We start from the raw sequence: 18,070 nt of genomic DNA on the forward strand, positions 1-18,070 counted from the left end.
AGATGGATGTTGGTGGGTTAGGGAAATGCTAAAGGTTCTAGCTCCGCCTACCATGCAACTACCATGCGTGTTTTGCCAAAGTGTTAATAACTACCCTTTTATAGTCTGTATTCGATGTTTTTGGGCTTGTTAGAAAGATAATTTAATAAGTTTTCCAATGGCAGTTGGAATCACTTTATTTAGAGAGCCTTTGATCCTTGAAAAGTGTGGCCAAAGTAACTGATGGTGTGATCCTCATTACTTGCAAATTTCAGCTATACACAACTTCAATAAATTGGTCAGTTCTTTATTGTTAATCAATGGGTTTAAATGATCTTGGGTTGGCTGGAAAGATAATTTGACGAGATTTCCAATATGACAAGATTTCCCTTAGTCAAACACTATTTGATCTATCACACTACCTTGAAAAGACTGAGTAACAAGCAGAGTGGCCTTGAGCCAATTTAAATCAGGTTGGTAGAGCCTCTGGTCGGTTCTTGGAAATTGGTGTCCTAGGGTTTAGGATTTTGGTTTTAATATTTCTTAATATTCAGGATGTGGGTTATTGGGTTTTAGGGTTTTTGGGTTATAAGGCTAATGGCTATGGGGTTTGCAAGTTATAACTATTCACATCTTACTGCAATTGGTCATCCCAACCAGGGAATCTCCTTGCTTGATGTTGAAATTGGTTTTTCTCAATTTTAAGAACATTTTTTTTTTCTTGTTGATTCAATGATGATAGGAACCCTTTTTCATATGAATTTACCACTTGGGGATGATGGTGGAATAGTGGGTCCAAAAATATTGATGAGCATGGCCATGATCTCCACCTTCCTTTTGGAATAAGGGTACCATATTGTTTAGGATGTGACCCATGGAATCAATTTCAAAGATCTAAAATCCGGTTCCTATAAGAAAAACAGATAAAAGGGAGGTTCTAGGCATACTGGAATCAGAGATTATTTCCGGTTCTGAGAACTCATTTTGGTAGTTTTCGGATTCATAATACTATATTTTCAATTGATCTTACATCCTTGATTTTCAGATTGGGGATTCTGGATTTTGGATTTAGTGCATACTTGAGTGACTTAGATCTGATTCTCGCATGCTTTTAAATGGCTGCGACTTGACACAATATTCTGTAGATACCTTGGGTAAATTATGACCTTTGATTTAGTACAAATTTCGGGTTATTTTGATGAGTGGGCTCCATGAAATCAGGCTGCCATTTTTCTATTGTTGGATCATTTATAGGATTGCCTTAGATAAGGCAAGGGTTTTGACTTGAAAACTCCTATTGCATATTAATAAGTGGGTCTTGTTGTGAGAATTGTGATCATAGCTATTTAGTATGATCTGACCATTGGATTGTTTTCAAACTTCATGATCTTTGAGCTTCATATTGACTGTAACAGCCTCTCTGAGCTTCTTTATTAGCTACTCCCCATGTGATCTCATTTGGGTCTTTCATGAAGTGCTTGTTGGAGCATCACACTCAATCCTCTTACAATGTCCGATCATTGATGTGATGGGAAGCAAAATTCATGTCAACCATCAGGAATTTTGGATTTGGATTTGAATTATTGAACTTTTTTTTAACCTCTCATTTTTCTTGTACGAGTTCAACTTACCTGATCAATCAATGTACTATCATTTTAGTCCATGGCATATTCACATTGTACAATAATTGATGAATGATATGGATCTCTCACGGTAAGGGATTGCACCCTGCCCTTGCTTGGATGGAATCGGTGCATGTAAGGACTTTGTGGGGCCTACCTTGATTTATGACTTTTATCCACATTGTTTATTCATTTTTTTCATATCATTTTAGGAAATGAGCTAAAAAAAATAGGGCAAATCTAAGGCCCGAGTGAACCACATAGTGAGATTTGAAAGCCTACTAATAAAAACTTTTTATGGGTCATGGAGGTTTTAGATCAAGCAGACATGTGTGTTTTCCCTTCATCTAGGTCCACATGACCTCGTAATCAAGTTGGATGCCAAATAAAGATCACGGTGGGCCCTTGGAAGGTTTCAAGGGTGGGTGTCATTATCACCACTACTTCCTATAGTGTGGTCCACTTGAGCCTTGGATTTAACTCATTTTTAATATTATACTAGAAAATAATCTGAAAAAGCAAATAAACAGCGTGGATAAAACTCAAATATCATATTGGGGCTCATAGAGCTTCTTCCTGGACTGATTTCCATCCAAGTGGGTGCTATACGTCATCCATTTCCATCCCTCCCCTACCAATCTTTAAATACATAAGGGGATCATCTTTGAATTAAGATCAAAACCAAAAATAAGGACTCACCTTTTGAAATGAACATTGCATGAAAATGACCTCCCCACAACAGCCCTCCAGTGGCCCATCCCTACCATGAGTGGAAAGGGCTAGGCTGAGTTGTGTGACTCATCTGAGTCAGGCATTTTTAAGTATTAACTTGAATGAGTCGTACTTGAATTGTCTATAAATATCTGTTACTACTTGTGGTGCTGAACCATATCATACTCAACCAAGTCTAAGTTGAGAAAGATGAGTTTCAAGCCTATAAATATCTGTTACTACTTGTGGTGCTGAGCCATATCATACTCAACCAAGTCTAAGTTGAGAAAGATGAGTCCCACATCAAACGAATCATACTTGATGAAGTTCGACTGGACTCGGATAACTTGACCCGATTTGAACCACATCAGAGTTAATTGAAACAGAGTTGACTCGAGCGAGTCACACATCTTGAGGGTCTGAATTGGATCATACTGAAACGAGTTTGAGTTGACTCGGACGAGTCGCACCTTAACCTATGCACCTCTTAGTTAAACCTGCGCACCATCCCCCAACGAAAAAAGAAAAAAGAAAAAAAAGAAAAAAAAAAAAGAAAAAAGAAAAAAAAGAAGCCCAAAACAGCAACAAGAGAGGGAGAAAGAAAGGACATGCTCCTCCCCTTGTCTCCTCCCTCCACAATGCCTCCTCAGAACTCCTTCTCTTCCAAACCCAAGAAACCCTCCTCAAACCCTAACCCTAACCCTAACCATAGCAGCAGCAGCAGCAGCAGCTCCCATCTCCTCCTCTGCAAGCACCACCACCATTCCCCTTCTGCCACAACCCTCGACCTCCTCATCCTCCTCCTCGTTCTCTTCTCTTCCCTTTTTCTCATATCCTCCCTCCTCTCTCACCTCTTCCATTCTCTCTCTCTTCTTCTTTCCCCTCCCCCACTCCTTCCCCTTCCCCTCCTTCTCTCCTTCCTCCTCTTCTCTGCTATTTCGATCGCAGCCGTCGAATTCTTCTGCCCTACCTCCCGCCGATGCTCCAACCCTCGCTGTAAGGGCCTCAAGAAGTCCCTCGAGTTCGATATCCAGCTCCAGACCGAGGAATCCCTCCGCTCGCCTTCCTCCCGTGAGATTGACCTTCTTCCTTGGAAGGGTGGCTCCGATTCCAACCCCGACTACGACTGCCTCCGATCCGAGCTCCGACGCATGGCGCCCCCCAATGGCCGCGCTGTCCTGCTTTTCAGATCCCGGTGCGGTTGTGCCATTGCCAAGCTCGAGGCGTGGGGTCCCAAGCGCAGCCGCCGGCATAAGAAGTTAGTGCATCTTCTCTTGCTCGTTTTTTAGGTTGAATGGATTCGTATGCAATGTGGGTTTTTATTTTTTATTTTTTATTTTTTAAATTGAGAATTTGGGTTTAGGGGGTCAGGAATGATGTGAAGCTGAAACCCATGCATGGATTGAATGACAAGTAGCCCTTCGTTCTGTTGAGCACTTGATCGAATTGGTCGCATGCAATTTGGGTTTTACTCAGATTGAGATTTTGGGTTTGTCTCTGTTTTGTGGTGGCCTTAGTTTTTAGAGCAATGCATGGGTTGGAGGACCTTTGGCGAATGCATGCATACATTGGGGGGCGTTTGATAATAGGGTGTAGATTACACAGTTTCCATTTTTTGCTGATTTGGCATTAATGATATGCATTTTGATGATCTGGGCTGGATGATCTTGGTTGATGTTGGGTTGTTTCCTTTTCCATGATTTGACTTTTTATTTTCCATCTATGCCATGATTTGATCAATTATGTTTGTATAGATAGAAAAGAAGACTATGCTGAAGAAAAAAATGGATCGCTGGTGTTCCGTTTGAGTATACAGAATCAATATCGGTGATGATATACTTCTCTTCCGGTTTTCTAGTATTTTTTTAGTAAAGTTGCTTCTTATTTTTTAAATTAGTTTTTAGGCTGTTTTCTGGAAACTTTTGGAGTTGCAGTAGATGCCATCTTCAAGTTGTATTTCAGCAGCTGAGAAAATACCTTTTGCTCACTGTTTTCTCCGTCTCTCACCCCCTTTTTTCCAGATCTAGTAGAGGTTTTGATACATCCTTTTGATAGTGTGTTGTTGTAGGACCTGATGGTGTTGTTGCCCATGCACCACTTATGATTTTCACTACATTGTTCCAGTATAATGAATTTCAACAATGCTGAGAATTCAAATCTGCTCTGCGTGTGTGGTTTTACTGATTTTTTCCTTTTGGTTTGTTGTATTGTTGGCAAAGCAGTGCCTTGCCTTCACGCACCTCAACAGGTTAGAGGGCTGTTGGATATTCACAGCCAAAAGTTTTTTTTTTTTTTTTTTTTTTCCAGTTTTCTTTTCCATCTTCATTTGTTCATTTTTTGCACCTTTGTCTACTTTTTTCTCACCCCAATTAGTTATGTCGAGACATGTCTAAATTCTTTACATTTTTTTTTTTGTAGCAAGCAGTCATCATGTCTCCGGTTGGTTGTTTCTTCTGACAATATTTTCACCTTTTGCTTTATTACATCAGTTGTAAGTATTTGAGTATTTGTCTGAAGAAGATCTTGTTATCAAAAACTGTATGGTAGGCAAATTAGCCTGTTAGCATAACAATCAATTGCCTTGATGATGTGTTCCTTCACACCATTTATTATCAACTTAGGATTTCCACACTCATGTGCTCACCAATTAGTTGTTGGTCGTATTGTTTGAAGCATCCTCATGATAGCATATAAACCATGAAGGTTGTTAGGAGAATCAAGATAGACTTAATGGGTTTGGCATCCAGTATGGATTCTGCGGATTCTTGTATGTTTTTGCCCATTTAGGTTTGTAATTCTTTGTTCCTTCCCTTGCATTCGCTGCTCTTAATAAATTATATTTACCTTAAAAAAAAAATTTTAACCATTGAAGAAGTTGAAGAAAAATGATAAAACAAAGTTGAAGAAGAAAGGAAAAGGAAACATGATTGGATCCTTGCACCCTTTTGTGATAATCCCTGTTAAAGCTCGTTTGGACAGGATTCCCCTCATCCTGCATCTATCACCACCATGAATTGTGAGCACATCACACTATGTTATAAGCCCCTCAGCCTCAACAATGTTGGAGCCTTGGAGGGGTGAAAGCACAATGTGGGGGTTGCATAAACTTGTGACCAATGTTTTCGGTATTGGTGATATTGGCCAATATATACCACGGTATATGATGTATCTCACCTATGCGATACGAAACGCACAAGTAGTGTCAATATATCCCACTTGTTCGATCCAATGATCATTTTTTTTATTCTTTTTTTTTTTTGTGTGATCGTAAATGTGTTAAATGGTTACAAATCCACGATTCTTCATGTTTTGCATGAAAATCATGTATTTGCAACCTCGATTTCAAGATTTGGAGGAGATGGGCCGAGTTGTAGAAAATTTAAAAAAAATTAAAAATTTCCAATTTCTCCTAAATTGGTTGCAATCTTTGTCCAAACAAAAAATCAAACATGAATGTAACATGATCTAATGATTCTTGGTAATTTGGGAATTTTTCAGAAAAAAAATCAATTTTAATTAAAAATTAATTACAAATGCTAAATTTTTGTTTTCGAAATTCCATTTCGATCAGTGATCAATTGACCCCCATTTTAGAGTATTCAGGAGTGTTTGATGAAATCATCATTACATACAATCTAATTTTTGGAATTGGGAGAAGATTGGCTGATTTGTGAAAAAATGAAAAAAATTCGAAATTTCCTCAAATTTTCTCAAATTGGAGAGGATGAGCACCAATGTTATGTTAGAGAGTATCTTCACTGGTATCATTCTACTATGACCTAGGCATAATATTATTTGTTGGTGGAGCAACAATATTATGGCCAACCTCATTGAGATGGAGATGATGATTTTAAGCTACCGCACATTTCTATGTGGGTTTGGGCCACAACAATACACATTATTCACATGTATATTTAGCGTATACTACCTTTTATTTTGCTTTTGAATGTATTGCTTATGTTTCCATACATGTCTTCTTACATTTATAAATTATATGAATAGACTTTGAATATAATTGCATCAGTTCAGTTAGACAGCGCATATGTTAGGTTCCCGTACAAAGGAAATCTATTATGTGCACATGTTTTTTGTGATATTTTAATTTCTAAGTGTGTATTAATGTCTTCTATAACAATCCCTAAAGTTTCATTGAAAAATTTGACCAATTTCCTAATGTTTCCCCATGTTTCCCAACAATAGCGATGCATTACATGATACAATCGATATATCCCATGCGATAACCGATATGTATCCATATCCCAAGGGAGCTAATCAGATGTGAGCCCCTCAGGCGGATTCCTCCTTTTGCTCCTCAGCCTACGGGGTATTAGCAGTCGTTTCCAGTTGTTGTTCCCCTCCCAAGGGCAGGTTCTTATGCGTTACTAATGGGGACATCATGCACACTCCCCCTCTACACACGTATTCGAGGAGGAGGCAAGCCCCACTTTCGATTTGGATTGACGACGACACTTTTGGAGGGCCTCATAATTAGGAGGCTGCGTTATGGAGCATTGGAGTGGACCCGACCATCACATAGATTCTTCCATCAGAACTCATGAGGCCCGCCACTTTAGATGATTTAGGATTTTGAGTTTGACTATTTTTGTTATTAGAAACATCATGAATGACTTCGATTGCTTAGATTAGTTATTTTATTTGCTTTAGCTTTAGTATTAGTGCACGCACATGGCGCAAGGGTAATTTTGCCTTTTTTGGGTTTAGGGTTTTCTTATAAATATAGCAATCCCATGTAGGTTTTGCAATGATATTTTATGAATAAAAATTCCTACGTTTCTTCCTCTCACTCTCTTTGGATTGAAGAATCGAATTGGGTGTGAAGCCCTCCCTTCCTCGAAGGGCTAACTACCTTGGTGCGAAGCCACATCCACTCCAGATCATCTCCACCTTTTTACGCACCACATCCATCATCCTCTACACCCCTTACACCTTCAGATTCACCCACTTTCGTATCTAAGTTTTCTCCTACAACATTGCACAAACAGATTTTCAGATTCTAGCACGTCGAGGGGCTGAAACTTTGACGGAGTACTACGCACATGCCTTACGACGGATCGACGCGAAACTTGGTATGGAGGCAGCCCATCCCTGGCTGATCCCAGCCTAGAAGTCGGTTTTCGACTTTGTGGGCCCCACACACGTGCGGACGATCTGTCACGCACGTGCATCCAGGCCCATCTGCCGTCCAGCGTGCATGGCTCATCCCAGGTTCTCCTTTTCCTATATTTCATTCTCTTTTGGCTAAAAAAACCCCTTAATCTAAATCCCTAACCCTAAAGAGTCCCAAATCCCAATTATCCCTAATTTTCAAACCCTAGATTTTCCTCCAAATTGAAACTTTGTGAATCTCTTGAGTTGGGAACAATCTTTTGCAAGAATGAATGATTCTTGCACTCCTTTGGGCTTGTTTGACTTATAATTTTATTTGATCCAGCCCTAAAGTTGTGTAGGCTTGGACCCCCATATTCCCCATTTTGAATGTTTGATGGTATGTAGGATGTGGAATTTTGTGACTGTTTAAAATTGGTATAATCACAAGCTTGATTTCTTGCATTCCATATTTAATTTCATATCGTGCATCAAATTTATTATCAGAGCACAAGGTTGTCATAGGGGAATAGAATGCATGATTAGGGGTTAATTCATATATATATACACACACACACACACACACACACACACACACACACCACACTCATTCACGTAGGGCTGTTTAGAGGTCCATAATTCATGATATAGGCTGCTGAAATTCCTGTTATCAGAAAGTTAGCAATTCACATTGCTGAATTTTCCGTTGTCCAATTATTTTGATAGCCATATTGCTAGATTTTTGTAGAGTTGCATAATTTCGTCCATATAGCATCCTATAGGTTCATCTAAGGTCATTAGGGTGCATATAGTGGTGTCTAGGCGCATATAGCTGCATCTTAGGATCCCTTGAGTTGTGTAGTGCATACCCACACGTACTGGACGCGGCTTTGGTCTGCACCCCATCATGAACACTGAGCAACTTACCGAGTCTCTTAGGAGAATAACCCAAAAGTTGGACACCATGGATGCAAGCATCAAGACATCTTCGCAGCAGGTTGATACTTGCTTGGACCAATTAGATGCACGCGTCCATCAAGTTGAAACCTCCACCTGAGCAAACACCACCTTTGGTGAAGATACCCAATCTCAGGCAGCTGGTCAGGAGGATATACAAGGGAATGGGAGTGGCCAAGGAAATGGTCGTGGGCGCACACCTGTGCACCCACCTTGCGAGGGGCATCGTAATCATTATGACCCAGGTGCGTAACTCCTCAAGAGAGTTAGGGTAGAGGCCCCTACGTTTAATGGTTACTTGGACCCTAAAGCTTTTTTAGATTGGTTGGTGGATATGGACCACTATTTTGAGTGGTACGACATGTCGGATGCTCGCCGAGTCCGATTTGCTAAGATGAAGCTTGTAGGCCAAGCAAAGAGGTTTTGGGCTACTGTGGAACAAAAGAAAGAAAGGTTGAGGGAACCCCCAATAGTTCATTAGGGAGAAATGAAAGAAATTCTAAAGGAGAAGTATCTCCCTTTCTCTTATCACTTGAGGCTGGTTGAAGATTGGTAGTCTCTTTGACAGGGTTCCATGAGTGTGGCTGAATACATTGAGAAGTTCGAATAGTACTTGACCCGGTGTGAGGTTGAAGAGGATCTCGTACTCACTCTTGCTCGATTTAAGACGGGCCTTTGTTCTGATACTAGGAGAGACTTGCTCGCCAAAGACAGAGACACTCTTGAACAGATGTATCAAGCGGTGTTGGAGGTCGAACAATACCTCAAGGCATCTGTGGGAAGGCGGTTTGAGTCCTGTGATTCTGGCGCTAAGGCCAACCCTTCTGGGGCTAAGCTTGGCATTGGATATCAATACAAGCCTTCCAATAGTTTTCAGTCTAGGCCTAAGGATGATAAGGGTAAAGGAGTCGTTGGATCTAGCTCACGTAGAGGTGATGCGACTAGGTGTTTTAGATGTCAGGGGTTTGTTCACTTTGCCCACCAGTGTGGCACGAAAGAGGGCACCAGTGTGTTCCTTATTGATGGGTAAGTAGAAGTAGTGCCCCTAGAAAGTGATGGTGAGGAGAAAGAATACGAGCCAACGAAGATCCCTAGTAATTAAGAAGATGGAGCGCAAGAGACTGCGACACTTGCAGTTGTTCATTGCGCCTTTGCACTAGCAAATGGTACCGACGATTGGCGCCACAACACGATCTTATATACCTACGCAAAATGTGGTGATAAGAGTTGCAAGATGATCACAGATAATGGTAGTTGTGCCAATGTGGCATCAACTAGCACTGTGAGCCGTTTAGACTTGAAGCTTGAAGCCAATCCTCAACCCTATAGAGTGTCTCAGGTTGATGAGACTTCCATTCCAGTCTCACACCGTTGTCTTGTTCCTATTCAGTTTGGATTATATAAAGACACTCTGGTGTGATGTTGTTCCCATGGATGTTGGCCACATCATTTTGGGTAGGCTCTGGCTCTATGACAGGGATGTCACCATATTTGGTCGTTCGAATGTGTGTACATTCTAGTTTGAGGGCAAGAAAGTCAAGTTAAATCCTCTCCCACCAAAGAACACAACTGGAAAGGAGTCCACCACAAAGAGTGGTGCGAGCGGCCCGAAGGAATTGAAGTCAGTCTAAGCCTCTCCATATTCTAAATGCCAAAGACTTTGAGTGAGAGACTGAGTCGGACTCGATGGTGTCAATCCTTGTGGCTAGAGGAGTGCGCCAAATGCTAGTGTGGAGTTATCCACTGAGGCCATTCTGGTAGTAGATGAGTTTCGCGATGTCTTTCCTGATGATCTATCGGATGAGCTTCCCCCTATGAGGGATATACAACATGCCATTGATTCAGTCCCTGGGGCGACTCTACCAAACCTCCCTCATTACAGAATGAACCCAAAGGAGCATGTAGAGTTGAAGAGGCAGGTTGATGAGCTCCTAGAAAAGGGTTTCATTTGAGAGAGCATGAGTCCGTGTGCTGTGCCCGCCCTTCTTACACCTAAGAAGGATGACACATGGAGGATGTGTGTTGATAGTAGGGTCATCAACAAAATCACAATCAAGTATCGGTTTCTCATATCGCGTCTTGATGACATGTTGTACATGATGGCCAACGCTACTATCTTCTCCAAAATTGACTTCAAAAGTGGTTATCACCAAATCTGCATACGCCCTAGCGACGAGTGGAAGATGGCCTTCAAGACGAAGGATGGGTTATACGAGTGGTTAGTCATGCCTTTTGGGCTGACTAATGCCCTGAGTATCTTCATGCATGTGATGACCTAAGCGTTGAGGCCCTTCGTGGGGAAGTTCCTTTTCGTTTACTCTGATGATATCCTGATTTATAGCATGACCAACGAACAACACCTCAACCATTTGAGGTAGGTTTGTGGGATCCTTAGAGCCAAAAAATTGTACGCCAGCTTAAAGAAGTGTGCGTTGATGTCTAACAGTGTTATCTTCTTAGGTTTTCTTGTGTCAGTTGAGGGTGTGTCGGTGGATCCCGAGAAAGTCAATGCCATTATTAATTAGCTTGAACCCCGCAATATTCACGAGGTGCGCAGCTTTCACGACTTGGCTACCTTCTACAGGCGGTTCATTCGGGCTTCAGTTCCATTATGGCTCCCGTCACAGATTGCATAAAAAAAAGGAGAGTTTCAATGGACGAAGGTAGCCACGGAGGCCTTCAACGAGATAAAGGCTAAGATGACCTAGGCTTCAGTTACACGGCTTTCAGATTTTTCGAAAGTTTTTGAGGTCGCATGTGATGCGTCAGGAGTTGGTATAGGAGGAGTACTTAGTCAGGAAGGGCACCTTGTTGCCTTTTTTAGTGAGAAACTGAATGAGGTGAAGCAAAAATACTCCACCTATGACAAAGAATTCTATGCGGTAGTGCAGTCGTTGCGCCACTGGCGCCACTATCTATTGCCGCAAGAATTCGTCTTGTTCTCAAATCACGAGGCCTTGAGATATCTGAACTCTCAGAAGAAATTAAACCCTTGGCATGCCAAGTGGGTCCAGTTCCTTCAAGAGTACACTTTTGTGCTTAAGCATAAGGCCGGTATAGAGAATAAGCCTGCCGACGCATTGAGTCGTCGAGTTGCGTTACTCGATTCCATGAGTGTCGAAGTCACGAGGCTCGAGCGTGTTGGAGAGGATTATTTTGAGTGCCCAGATTTTGGAGTTGTGTACGCATCATTGTTAGAGAGTCCGTCAGGAGCTAGCAGTGAGTATTTGATATTAGACGGGTATTTGTTTAGGAGTGACCGTTTGTGTATACCTCGCACCTCCCTCTGCGATTTTCTTGTCTGGGAGTTACATTCAGGAGGGGTCGCAGGTCATTTTGGTCGAGACAAGACCATTGTCCAAGTTGAGGAAAGCCAAGCCTCAAGCGAGACGTGGCTAAATTATAGAGCAGTGTCGTACTTGTCAACTGGTAAAGCAGAAAAAACAGAATATAGGGCTATACACACCTTTATGAGTTCCATTCGCCCTTTGGTAGGGCATCAGTATAGACTTTGTGCTTGGGCTCCCCAAGACTATTTGAAAACACGAGTCCATATTTGTTGTTGTGGACCGTTTTTCTAAAATGGCCCACTTCATCCCTTGTTCGAAGACCTCTAATGCATCCCATGTTGCCAAATTGTTCTTTAGTGAGGTTGTCAAACTTCATTGGTTACCCAAAACCATAGTGTCTGACCGTGACGGTTCATGAGTTATTTTTGGAAGACACTATAGCATATGATGGGTACTAGGCTTCAATTTTCTTCTGCCTACCACCCTCAGACTAATGGTCAGACTGAGGTGGTCAATAAGAGCCTAGGAAATTTGCTCAGGTGTTTAGTGGGGGTGCACACCAAGATGTGGGACATTGCACTATCTATCGCCGAGTTTAAATTTAATAGTTCTGTCAATAGATCCACAAGTTTTAAGTCCTTTTGAAGTCGTATTGATCTTGTCCCTATGTCCCTGTCCCATAAGCAAACAGAGTCTGCAGAGTCATTTACACATCATATTCATTCATGGCATCAAAAATCAGGCGAAAGATCAATACTAGTAATAAACAATACAATTTTTCTGCAGACTAACATAAATGATTCAAGGAATTCAATGTAGGGGACTCTGTGATGGTCCGCGTCAGGCTAGAGTGGTATCCTTAGGGAACCATTCAGAAATTACACACGCATAGTGTTGGACCATTCAAAATTATAAAACGAAAAGGTCCCAATGCGTATGTTGTAGATCTTCCACCTTCTATGGGAATTAGTTCTACATTCAATGTAGAGGATCTAGTTTCATTTCAGGGGACCATTGACACATTGTCCAGCCTTTCACCTAACCATTCCAGTTCTCCATATCTTTCCCTTGACCCATGACCTCTTCCCAACCCATCTTTCTAGCCTCTACCTCCTATACCTACCCTTCTCACATCCAGAGAGGAGATAGAGGATATTCTAGATCATCAGATTGTATCGACGCTGGACGGCGGTTTTTAAAAGTTCCTTGTTAAGGGAAAGTCACGCCCAACTTCAGACAGTACGTGGCTCACTGAGGATGAGTTTCAGAGACTTAATCCAGACATCTTGGAGCGGTTCAGGAGCTTTGTTTCGCCAGTGGTGAAACCTTCGCAGCCGGGGAGAGTTGATGGGGATATCATGCACACGCCCCCTCTATGCACGTATTTGAGGAGGAGGCGAGCCCCACTTTCGATTTGGATCGACGATGACATCTTTGGAGGGCCTCGTAATTAGGAGGCTGCGTTATGGAGCATTGGAGTGGACCCGATCATCACATAGATTCTTCCATCGGATCTCATGATCGTGGCCCACCACTTTAGATGATTTACGATTTTGAGTTTTGGCTATTTTTGTTATTAGAAACATCATGAACGGCTTTGATTGCTTAGATTAGTTATTTTATTTGCTTTAGTTTTGGTATTAGTGCACACACATGGCGCAAGGGTAATTTTGCCTTTTTTTGGTTTAGGGTTTTCTTATAAATATTGCAATCCCATGTAGGTATTGCAATGATATTTTATGAATAAAAATTCCTGCATTTCTTCCTCTCTCTCGTTGGGTTGAAGAATTGAATTGGGTGCAAAGCCCTCCATTCCTCGAAGGGCTAACTACCATGGTGCGAAGCTACATCCGCTCCAGATCATCTTCACCTTCTTACGCACCACATCCATCACCCTCTACACCCCTTCCACCTTCAGCTTCACCCACTTTCGTATCCAAGTTTTTTCTTACAGTAGTGCACAAACAGATTTTCAGATTCTGGCCCATCTGAGGGGTTGAAACTTCGGCGGAGTACTACGCACACTCCTTGTGACGGATCGACGCAAGACTTGGTATGAAGGCAGCCCATCTCTGGCCAATCCCAGCCTAGAAGTCGGTTTCCGACTTTGTGGGCCCCACACAGGTGCGGACGATCTGTCACGCACGTGCGTCCAAGCCCATCTACCATCCAGCTTGCATGGCTCATCCCAGGTTCTCTTTTTCCTCTATTTCCTTCCCTTTTGGCTAAAAAAACCCCTTAATCTAAATCCTTAACCCTAAAGAGTCCCAAATCCCAATTATCCCCAATTTTCAAACCCTAGATTTTTACCCAAATTGTAACTTTGTGAATCTCTTGAGTTGGGAACAATCCTTTGCAAGAATGGATGATTCTTACACTCCTTTGGGCTTGTTTGACTTATAATTTTATTTGATCCAGCCTTAAAGTTGTGTAGGCTTGCACCCCCATAGATTCCCTTTTTTGAATGTTTGATGGTATGTAGGATGTGGAATTTTGTAAATGTTTAAAATTGGTATAATAACAAGCTTGATTTCTTGCATTTCATATTTAATTTCATGTCTTGCATCAATTACTCATCCGTCCGCCACTGGAAACACCACTTCCCGTCCGACTTGCATGTGTTAAGCATGTCACCAATGTTCATCTTGAGCCAGGATCAAATTCTCCATGACATTCATAGTTGCATTACTTATAACTTCCTTGTTCGTAGACAAAGCGGATACATTACGCAATAATGATACAGAAAACATTGCCTGTGACTTGTAGTGAGTCACATAATTTTTTTTCTTTCTAAAGTAACTAAAATTTCCTTGAACGAGTGAAGTAAGAAACTAGAGAAGGAGCACCAAGGAGCCAACAATGAATGAACCTCTCATGACTCGTCACCGCCTTTTTCACAAGAGAATTGGCAAGGTCATTATCCTTCTTGAGAACATCTGAAGAACTAACTCTCGCTCTCAAAGATTGTTCTCTTTCTTCGATAGAGTCTAAAGTCCATAGCCCAACCTTGATGGAAGAGGCCCATTTGATTACATTCTATGAGTAACTTACAATCACTGAATTGCTGGAGAAAGAAGTTGAAAAAGGTGCTAGCTTTCGTAGGGAGCAAATCGTTCCACACCTTGTTGTAATTAGAGGGTTCCAAATTGCCGATGGTGGACCACCACAATTAAATTTTAGATATTTGTTCGGAGGTGCTTTCCAACAAACTTGAACTTTGGACACACTACATCCACCACCTTCAAACACAACTTTTGATCCTGGAAGAAATTGCTTTTGAAAACACCTCGAGAACTTGTGCGTTACCAGTTCCCAACTAATGACTAGGGAGGCGATAATTCTTCCTTGGATGCTACTTTGTTGTGAAAGATGGTTGTGTTTCTTTCTTTCTAAAGGGGCCACAAAGTGGCATAAGAATTCTTCCGTGAAATGTTATGATTAACAAGAAAAGGTCCTAAGGAACAACCCTTGATCATTTCCTTTAACAAGCCATTTAGAACGGAAGTGATACTAAAAAAATTGAAGAAATAAGTCCACACCCCTCTAGCCACTCTATAATGGATAAAGACGTCATTAACATTTCCCCCCTCCCCACAAAGAAAGCAAAAGTTAGGGCACAAGTGATGCCTCTTAAAGAGTCAAAATCTTACTGGCTATCATTGGCCAAGCAAAAGCATTAACTCGGGGTAGAATGGAATTCTCACACACTTGGGCACATGAAGATTCTCTTTGTTGGTTTGGTTAATGACGCAAAAGAAGGATTTAGAGGAGAAAGTGCCGCGAGGAGTCCATTCCAAATCTTTGAAACTATCGATTTCATGGTATCCTTGATATTATAGTGTCACGTGATATTCCAAATCACAATCTCTGCCAAAACTTCATATCAGTCTTCAATAAGGTATCTTTTGCATTTGGCAATGGAGAAGAGAGAAGGAAAAGACATGCAAGAGGCTCCTCTCGCACTACATTATCTTTCAAAAGAGAATCTTATCACACCTACTCACTTAGAAAGTACTCCTCCATAGAGCAGCCCACTCTTCCCAATTGTTCGTACCATGTTCCATATTAGAGATCCCCAAGACCCTATTACTTTTGAAATGCCCCTATGGGGAGACATTGACAAGGATAGAAAAAGAACTTGTCAAGATACATTCCTTGGCACATTAAAACCATCTATATGCATTCCTCGACCCATCATCATCATCTATCTCTGAACCCAATTCTACCAAGAGAATTAAGTGAGAAAGTTCCGATCAACGTGATTGCGTGCATTCTTCATATCCACTTAAAAAAGCATACCTAGCTTGTTCAACTTGATCCTATAACCAATGCATTCTTAAGCAATGGGATTGTTGTGCAGAGGTGTTGAATTGGCAACGGGTGAAGCAATTTGCTATTTCTTGTTGGAGTGATACTCTAGTATGCAGTGTGAAAATCAAGTACAAAAACATAAACAATACAACCAAAAGAATCATCTTTTAGAGGTAACACCAATTTTATTAGAAGCTAATCCTTCAATTTTTTTTTTTAATTAGAAGCTTGCAATGCAAGAAAAAAATACAGCCCAAACAGACGGAAAACCCGAAAAAACCTTCGAAGGGGAGCCAAATTGGCTTTAACAAACACATACCAATCCTTTACAAGACCACCAACTTTGCTAATAACCTCAATAACTCCCTTAGCAACATTTCTAAAACATCTCCCATTCATAGCCCCCTAAATGGACGAAAAACCTGAAATAACCTTCAAAGGGGAGCCGAATTGGCTTTAACAAACATAGACCAATCCTATACGAGGCCACCAACTTTGTTAATAACCACATTAATTCCCTCAACAACATTTCTAAAACATCTTCCATTCATAGCCCCCTAAATAGACCAAAACACCGCCATAAGAGTTAATCTCCAAGAGATTACTAGATTTATCTGTATTCCCGCCATGCCAAGCCCATAACAACTCCTCGACCAATCCTGGCATCACCCAATCAGTATGAAGCAAAGAAAAGAAGTGACTCCAAACTCTCACTGCAACGAACAGTGGATGAAGAGATGGTCAGATTCCTCATTCCTCATACACATGAGGCAAATATTGGGAAGAACCAAGGCTCTTCTCTGGTTGTTATCAATAGTGAGAATTCTCTTTCGGCCCACTAACCACACGAATATCGCCACTGGGGGGGGGGGGGGGGGGGGGGGAGTGGGTTACCATAAAGCCAAAAAATGGAACGGGTGGGAGGGACCCAAGCGATGAATTAGATTTGAAATCAAGGAAAAGAGCGATCTAACCGAGAATTTCCTGGAATAGTTCTTGGGTCAAATCATCGAATCTTTTATGGAGGAATTAGGAGCAACTTCCCGAAGGACCTTCAACATCTTAGCGAACTCAATGATCTCAGCTTCCGACAAGTTCCTACGAATAGGGGGGCCCCAAACTACCTCCTCTCTAGCCATAAAAAATAATTTGCCACTGAAATGAATTGGTCGGGAACAAGCTGAGTGATCCTAAGGAATAGAGCCTGAAGCGCCTAATCATCGCACCAAACATCCAACCCGGAAGCGAATGCGAAGCCCATTACCCAACTGAAAAGATATCCCCCCTGAGAACCAGGTGCTCGATGGTCGCCACCCCTTTCCATATCGTAGAAGCCCTATAAATGGAAGATCTCTTCACGTAGTAGTCGTCCGCCTGATTATCATACTTGAAAGCAATTTGCTCCCTCCAAAAGAGATCTTTCTCAGTCACAAATCTCCAGATCCATTTGCTGAGCAAAGCCAGATTGTATCACGTAGCAGTCTAAGGCCAACCCCACCAGCCTTGATCGGCTTGCACATCTCATCCCACTTAAGCAAGTGAAATGTCCTCCCTTTGTTAGCCCCTTTCCAAAGAAAATCTCAACTTCTCGAGTCAGTCCAATACATATTTAGGACATTTGAAGAGGGACAAAGTACACTGGCATATTGGAAAAGGCTGTCTTGATAAGGGTTAAGCACCCTCCTAAGGAACAATAACGACATTTCCAAGAAGCTAACTCCCTCTCTATTCTCTCAATAACTCTGTCCCATAAATGCTTAGGGGGTTTCCCAATACAGAGGTGCAACCCCAAATAAAGAGAAGGGAAAGACCCAACTTTGCATCCGAAGATGCACGTGAACCGGATGAGATCCTTTCTTTCTACGTGAATCCCCAACATTTCTGATTTTGCCCTTTTAACCTTCAAACTAGACATTGCTTCAAAACAAACAGTTGACTTGCGAAGATTATCGACTGCCTCCTCTTTCGCCTCACAAGGGAGTAACGTGTTGTCTACATATTGAAGATGTGAAATTTGATTGGCATGGGCTGTAACTTTAAAACCATTAAAAAGGCCATTTTCCACTCCTTTTCGAAGCATCATGTTGAGAGCTT

At 41.6% G+C, this 18,070-nt stretch overlaps 1 protein-coding gene across 1 annotated transcript in view; it reads left to right on the plus strand.

Moving 5' to 3' along the window:
• Positions 1-2,616: 2,616 nt before the first annotated feature.
• The window catches only part of LOC131230849 (uncharacterized protein At5g19025-like), a 33,522-nt gene continuing 18,068 nt past the window's right edge, over positions 2,617-18,070 (plus strand). Inside the window, exon 1 of the mRNA XM_058226862.1 lies at positions 2,617-3,570. Coding sequence (XP_058082845.1) covers positions 2,921-3,570 — 650 coding nt within the window. The 5' untranslated portion in view covers positions 2,617-2,920. The remainder of the gene's footprint in view (positions 3,571-18,070) is intronic.

The sequence above is a fragment of the Magnolia sinica genome, chromosome 17 (genome assembly GCF_029962835.1).
Source record: "Magnolia sinica isolate HGM2019 chromosome 17, MsV1, whole genome shotgun sequence".
NCBI classification, from domain to species: Eukaryota; Viridiplantae; Streptophyta; class Magnoliopsida; order Magnoliales; family Magnoliaceae; genus Magnolia; species Magnolia sinica.